Source organism: Neomonachus schauinslandi, chromosome 16, assembly GCF_002201575.2.
Source record: "Neomonachus schauinslandi chromosome 16, ASM220157v2, whole genome shotgun sequence".
NCBI classification, from domain to species: Eukaryota; Metazoa; Chordata; class Mammalia; order Carnivora; family Phocidae; genus Neomonachus; species Neomonachus schauinslandi.
The window spans coordinates 10,151,861-10,158,045 of record NC_058418.1 but is presented as its reverse complement, the minus strand read 5'-3'; the positions used below and the strand labels follow the sequence as shown (position 1 = coordinate 10,158,045).

The following is a 6,185-nucleotide window of genomic DNA, read 5'->3' as shown; positions in this document are numbered from 1 at the left end:
TCATCAAGCAGGGGTGGGGGAGGGAGAGGACAACTAAGCCAGTTGCTCCGAGGACTGGAGAACTTGGGGTTCAGGAAAGGTTTCCAGGTGTGGTCAGAGGTCTAGAAGCCGGCAGTCTGGCTGGTGGCTATCTGAGGTGGCCTGGAGTGTGACTCCACGGGGACAGGGTCGGAAGTTGGCTCGCGACACAGCTGTTTCCCTGCAGGCTCCGTGGACAGCAACTGGATCGTGGGCGCCACACTGGAGAAGAAGCTCCCACCTCTGCCCCTGACATTGGCCCTTGGGGCCTTCCTGAATCACCGAAAGAACAAGTTCCAGTGCGGCTTTGGCCTCACCATTGGCTGAGCCCCTCCTGGCCCCCGCCTTCCACCCTTCCTCCTCCAGATCCCCCCTCCCCCTCCCCCTGCCACGGAGGGGAGACCTGAGCCCTTCTCCCCCTCCCTTCCCTCCCTCCTTGGGGGTCAGGGGGGCAGTGGAAAGGAGGGGACCCATCACCCGAGCAGCTGAGGGGGGGGATTCTGGAACCACGGGCGCTTCGGGATTCAGAGCACTAGGGGCAGGGTGCTAGTGGGCCTGGAGTCCCGGGAGGGATTCCAGAATCGAGGGGCACGCCAGATTCTGAGCACCAGGGGCAGAGGCGGCCAGACAACCTCAGGGAGGTGTTGGGGTATCCGAGTGCCCCCAAAGGGCCCTGGGCCCGGCCCCGAGGGGGCAGGAAGAAGAGGAGCTTCCCCATTCCCAGTCTGCCCCCGCCCACTTTCCCACCCATCCCTCAGTATAAATCATGTTTATAAGTTATGGAAGAACCAGGACATTTTACAGAAAAAAAAAAAAAAACCAACAAAAAATATACGTGAACAAAAGTGAACTGGGTGGTGTCTCTTGGTCCGTGTGTCGCCCCTTTTGCCCAGTGCATCCAGACGGACCTCACGGGGGCCAGCAGGGGGCGCTGCAGGGCGGAGCCGGGAAGGCTGACCTACTGCCCGGGAGTCCGGCCTGGCCTGAGATCACACATCCTCCCTGCGACTTGTGTGACTTCTGCTGGGACATCACAGGCGCTCCCTCACCAGCAGGGCTGGGTCTTTCGGTCACACCCCAGCTTGGCCTGACCCGGCCTGAGAGGCTGCCAGAAGATTCCCCCTGCTGACTGCAGCAGCAGGGGTGATGTGTCTGTGCAGGGATTGGGGCACAAGCTGGGACTTCAGGTTCCGAAAGGGGCAGGGGACGTCTTAGGACTTCGTGACAGGAAGGCCAGAGCCTTCAGCAGGCTCGCAGGGATTCCAGCACCTGGAAAGACTTGAGAGTCAACTCTGCCTGAGCGGGCAAAGGGCTTCTGGACTTCTGGGCCTCAGGGGAGGGGCTGGAGGCTGACTCTGGTCTGGCCACAGACGGCTCCTTGGCTCACATAGGCGGGGAGGAGGTCGAGGTGTGGGTTTTGCCCACCTGGGGTTCCAGTACCCTCCCAACACCCCTGATCTCTCCAGACAGGAACTGAAACCTTGTCTGGCGGGAACACACACAGTTTGGGGAGGGAGGCCGTTGAGCAGAGAGGACCCCTCATTACCTGGAGAAGCCACCCCACTCCTTCCTTACCGGCGCCTTCGGACGCCAAAGCCAAGAGGCCTGGACCTGGCTAGCCCTGGGGTCGCCTTCCTGGCAGGAGGCCCAGCCCTCCTTTCCCGTGTGGCCTCCCCCACCTCAGCGGAACCTGGGCTTCTCTGTGGGACAGCGGGGACTCGCGAGCCGGCTGCTGGGAAGGTGCTGGTGCTCGCTGGGGCCAATCCGAGCAGGTCGTGCCAGGAACGGCGCTCAGGACTTGGTACACGACAGCAGCTTGCATCACCGAACGGTGGTGTAAGTGCGACCGTTTTCCTGGTCCTGTGGACCAAGAAGTAAACGTGTTCAGATAGGCTAGATCATTTGTCCAAGGTCATGGAGCTGGCAGAGCCCCCATTTAGACGCAGACCCTTTCGTTCCTGAGTCCGCAGTCTTAACCGGGCCCAGGACTGCTTCAAGCCCCGTGAAGGCTGGGACTTAAACAATGTCCCTGTTAGGGAGAAGGGCTGGATCTTCATCTGCAAACAGGGAGGGGGACTCAGAGAGCTGCCCGCCCGTGCCCAAGGTCACAGCCAAAGAGGGAGCGAGGACTAAAACCCAGGTTTACACAGTCCGCACCTCTCCCACCCAGTCTCTGTCTTGGCCTCCAGTGCCCTTCTCCCTAAGTCTCAGGAGTCTGGGCCCCCAGCCACCTCCCCTCAGAACCCAGGAATCCAAGCCTCCAGCCCTCTCTTCTCCTCTGACCCAGGATTCCGGCCCCCAGTCCCCTCCCCAAACTTTATTCATTCATCCACAGGAAAAGAGAAAGGCGGGGAATGGGCGCTGGGGAGCAGCGGCAGCTCCTTCCCCTGGCGTGCCTAGCCCCCCAGAACAGAGGAAGGTGCCTGAGTTACTGGGTAAAAATGTCACCTCCCTTCGTGGGGGCCGGGGGGGGGCATCACAGGGCCTCCAACCCCCACCTCCTTCCCCCCGCCTGCTGTGTGAAGGGGAAGGGGACAGCCCACCTCGTGACTGGGGGCTGGCCCAGCTCGCCGCGGCCCGGCAGGAGTGGGCGGGGCAGGGGGAACATTATAATTGGACGAGTCTGGGATCCCTGAGTCCTACTCAGCCCAAGCGGAGACCGAGGAGGAGGTTCCCCAGGAGCCGGTGAGAAACAGAGTTGAGGGCACAAAAGACCAGCTCCGCGCTTCTGTGAGGGACGGGCTGGGGCGAGGTGACTGTCATACGCCAGGGTCAGGACAGAAGCAGGAGCTGGGGATGAGGACGGAAGCCGGGGTCGGACCTAGGGGAGGAGTGGGCCGCAGGGGCATCCCGTCTTGGCTGGAAGGAAGGTGGGATGGGGGGAGCAGCCGGACCTGTCGGGAGAACCAGATGAGCCCCTATCAAGAGCCCACGAATGGTCACTGTTATTTATTGAACACCTCCTGGGTGCCCCCTCGGATCTCCATTAGTTTGGAAGCGCAGGGGTGGCGGCCAGGTCGCTAGAGCGCTCCTCTTTCGGGGAGGGCTTTTAAATGAGAATTAAGTTAGCTAATAGGTGGAAGATGACGTTTAGATGTGAAGCTGGGGCTTAGAACGTGAAGGGAGAACGCGGAATGTGAGGTTGGAATTTATAAGCCACAGTTGGGGCTCGCATGGAACTCGGGGCAGGGGAAGTGGAATTTGAACCCTCGAAGAGGGGGATGGAATTTGGGCGGCGGAGGCCGGTCGACCCGGTGATGGGGAGATAGGAGGAGACAATGAAGGAGTTAGATAAACAATGGAGGCACCGCTCGGTGAAATGTTTGTGATTGGATTCGGCTGATGCAGGTGATGGGGCGCGGGCAAGACTTGGAAGGCCCGGAACGGGTGGGGCGGGGCTGTGGGTGGGAGGAGTCCCCACTGGGGGCTGATTGACATTTCTCACTCAACCTGACCGATCGCAGGTCGCAAGATGAAGGTTCTGTGGGCTGCGCTGGTGGTCGCGCTCCTGGCAGGTATGTGGGCGGGGCTTGCTCAGGTTCCCTGTCCCTTCCCCTCCCGTCCTCACCTGGCCTCCCCTGCCCCCCTTTCATCCCTGGGTCCCTCCTTCTGCTGGTCTGTCTCCCCCTTGAGGGGGGTGCCCAGGTGTGAGGCCTCACATCCACGGGCTCTGAGCGACTGTTTTAGTCTCTCTGGGCCTCAGTTTCCCCATCCTTAAAACGAGAGTTGGAACAGTTCCTAATGCATAGTTGTCAGGCAGGCAGACAGCACTAGATTAGTGTCCGCTGTGACTAGTTCTGTTCACCACCACAGCGTGGCCCTGCATGGAGCAGACACAGACACTCAGTATATGCCTGTCAGACACACACACACACACACACACACACACACCCGCCAGTGCTCTAAAGAAGGGCAAGAGCATTTACGGAGCACCTGCTGCGTACCAGGTACTGTGTGCCTGGTGGGGTGACTGCCGTGAACTTGCTCTGTGCAGGATGCTGGGCCGATGTGGAGCCGGAGTCGCCGCTCCAGGGGAAGCCGGAGCCCGAGCTGGAGCCCGAGCTGGAGCCCAAGCGGGAGCTGGAGCAGGAGGTGGAGGCCGAGGCCGGGTGGCAGGCTGGCCAGCCCTGGGAGCTGGCGCTGGCCCGCTTCTGGGATTACCTGCGCTGGGTGCAGACGCTGTCTGACCAGGTGCAGGAGGACATGCTCAGCAACCAGGTCACCCAGGAACTGACGTGAGTGCCCCTGCCACTCCCCGGCGGGCAGTGCCTTCTGGATCCCCGACCTCTGCCGGTGGCCCTGTCACCAACTCTTCGGCATCTCTGGTCATGTCTTGCTTCCTCTTGCCATGGCGAGCTCCTGGCTTGCTGGACCGCTCTCTTTCTCCGCTCTTCCTGCCTCCGGCCGCCGCCCGTCCATCAGGCTAGTTCAGTCCCTCGCACCCTTCCCTTTCATCTCTGCTTCTGCCCGTCCCTGTCCCCACCTTGCCCCCACCCCCAGGGTTTTTCGCCCCGCTTCTCTCTCCCGGCGTGCGGCGCGCACACACGCTCCCGCCCTCTCTCGGCCCCCAGGACGCTGATGGAGGAGACCATGAAGGAGATCAAGGCCTACAGGGCGGAGCTGGAGGAGCAGCTGGGCCCCATGGCCTCGGAGACGCAGGCCCGCGTGGCCAAGGAGCTGCAGGCGGCGCAGGCCCGGCTGCGCTCGGACATGGAGGACGTGCGCACCCGCCTGACGCAGTACCGCGGCGAGGTGCAGGCCATGCTGGGCCAGAGCACCGAGGAGCTGCGGGCGCGCTTCGCCTCGCACATGCGCAAGCTGCGCAAGCGGGTGCTGCGGGACGCCGAGGACCTGCAGAAGCGCCTGGCCGTGTACCGGGCCGGGGTGCGCGAGGGCGCCGAGCGCAGCGTCAGCTCCATCCGCGAGCGCCTCTGGCCGCTGCTGGAGCAGGCGCGCACGCGCCACGCCAACCTGGCCACGCAGCCGCTGCGCGAGCGCGTCGACGCCCTGGGCCAGCAGCTGCGCGGGCGGCTGGAGGAGGTGGGCAGCCGCGCGCGCAGCCACCTGGACGAGGTGCGCGAGCAGATGGAGGAGGTGCAGGCCAAGATGGAGGAGCAGGCCAACCAGATGCGCCAGCAGGTCGAGGCCTTCCAGGCCCGCCTCAAGAGCTGGTTCGAGCCCCTGGTGGAAGACATGCAGCGCCAGTGGGCCGGGCTGGTGGAGAAGGTGCAGGTGGCCGTGGGCACCAGCCCCACCACCCCACCCCTGGAGACCAAATGAGTACCCCGCGCGCGCCGCCTGGTGGGCCCCGCCCCTGCCCGTGCCCCCTGCCTCCCCCCACCCCAGCCTCCAGGAGGCGCTGTCCCGGCCCCAACCGGCCTCCTGGAGGGCCCTAGCTTAATAAAGATTCACCAAGCTCCACAGCAGCCACTGGGCCTCCGTGTGTGATTTCTCCCGGCTCGTGCCTCGGTTTCTCTCTCCTTCCCCACACTGGCCACACAGCTCTGTCCTGTCCCCTCTGCTTGTGCGTCTCTTTGTCTTTTCTGATCTCAGTGTTCGCTTCCTTCTGTCCCTTTCAGAGTCTCCCTTTTTGCTCTGTCTCCGCTCAGCAGTGCTCACTCTCCTCTACCCTCCTGTCCCTTCTGGTTTTGGATCAGATCCACCCCTGGGGTAAATCCTGTGGTCACCCCTGATTACTGGGGTCGGGGGTCGGGGGTGAGGGTGGGAAGCAGCCTCTCGGAGCCTGGGCTTGCTCAGCGGCGGGATACCTGCTCGGTGGAGTTAGGACTCTGAAGCCCCGACACCCCTGCCGTTAGGATGAATCCCTTATTGTTGCTCTCCTGCCTTATCTGATTCTGCCTCCTGGCCTGCTCTTGGCAGAAAGGCTTCAGTTTCTAGCTTCCTGTTTTCCCCCACCTCTTTTATCTCTTTCTCCTCCAGTTTCTTGCCCCACCTCCGCGGCTTCGCCTGTTTCTCGTTTCCCTTCTTGCCCCAGCTGGGTTTGTCCTCTCCACCTGTTTGGTCGTCCCTTGCGCCCTCTCTGCCTTTGGCGTTCCCTCTGGGTTAACAGATGTCTTCATCGGAGCCGTGCTTCCCGACCCCCTGCCCTCATCCTCCTTCCCTGTGTCCTCCAGCTGGGCTGCTGACCTCTTGTCTAGCCCAACAAG

General features: G+C 62.6%; 2 protein-coding genes across 4 annotated transcripts in view; both read left to right on the top strand.

The window, feature by feature from the left end:
- The window catches only part of TOMM40 (translocase of outer mitochondrial membrane 40), a 10,993-nt gene extending 10,133 nt beyond the window's left edge, over window positions 1–860 (top strand). For both annotated transcript variants that reach the window (XM_021681322.2, XM_021681323.2), the window contains exon 10: window positions 206–860. In XM_021681322.2, the coding sequence (XP_021536997.1) occupies window positions 206–345 (140 nt within the window). In that variant the 3' untranslated portion in view covers window positions 346–860. The remainder of the gene's footprint in view (window positions 1–205) is intronic.
- A 1,749-nt stretch (window positions 861–2,609) lies between these two features.
- On the top strand, window positions 2,610–5,444 carry APOE (apolipoprotein E). 2 transcript variants are annotated; one of them, XM_021681324.2, is made up of 4 exons: window positions 2,610–2,703; window positions 3,483–3,533; window positions 4,013–4,253; window positions 4,590–5,444. In XM_021681324.2, exons 2-4 carry the CDS (start codon window positions 3,491–3,493, stop codon window positions 5,296–5,298), a joined length of 993 nt encoding a protein of 330 aa, XP_021536999.1. In that variant the 5' UTR covers window positions 2,610–2,703; window positions 3,483–3,490; the 3' UTR covers window positions 5,299–5,444. The 2 variants fall into 2 exon arrangements, with proteins under 2 accessions (XP_021536999.1, XP_044778206.1); XM_044922271.1 differs by having other exon boundaries at window positions 2,688–3,533.
- Window positions 5,445–6,185: the final 741 nt, after the last annotated feature.

What these genes read in the sequence shown, in the direction of transcription:
- APOE (XM_021681324.2), top strand. Translation starts at nt 3,491, where the DNA reads ATGAAGGTTCTGTGGGCTGCGCTGGTGGTCGCGCTCCTGGCAG. An exon ending in GGTGGTCGCGCTCCTGGCAG is followed by an intron (nt 3,534 to 4,012) that starts GTATGTGGGCGG and finishes TGCTCTGTGCAG; the next exon opens with GATGCTGGGCCGATGTGGAG. An exon ending in CAGGTCACCCAGGAACTGAC is followed by an intron (nt 4,254 to 4,589) that starts GTGAGTGCCCCT and finishes CTCGGCCCCCAG; the next exon opens with GACGCTGATGGAGGAGACCA.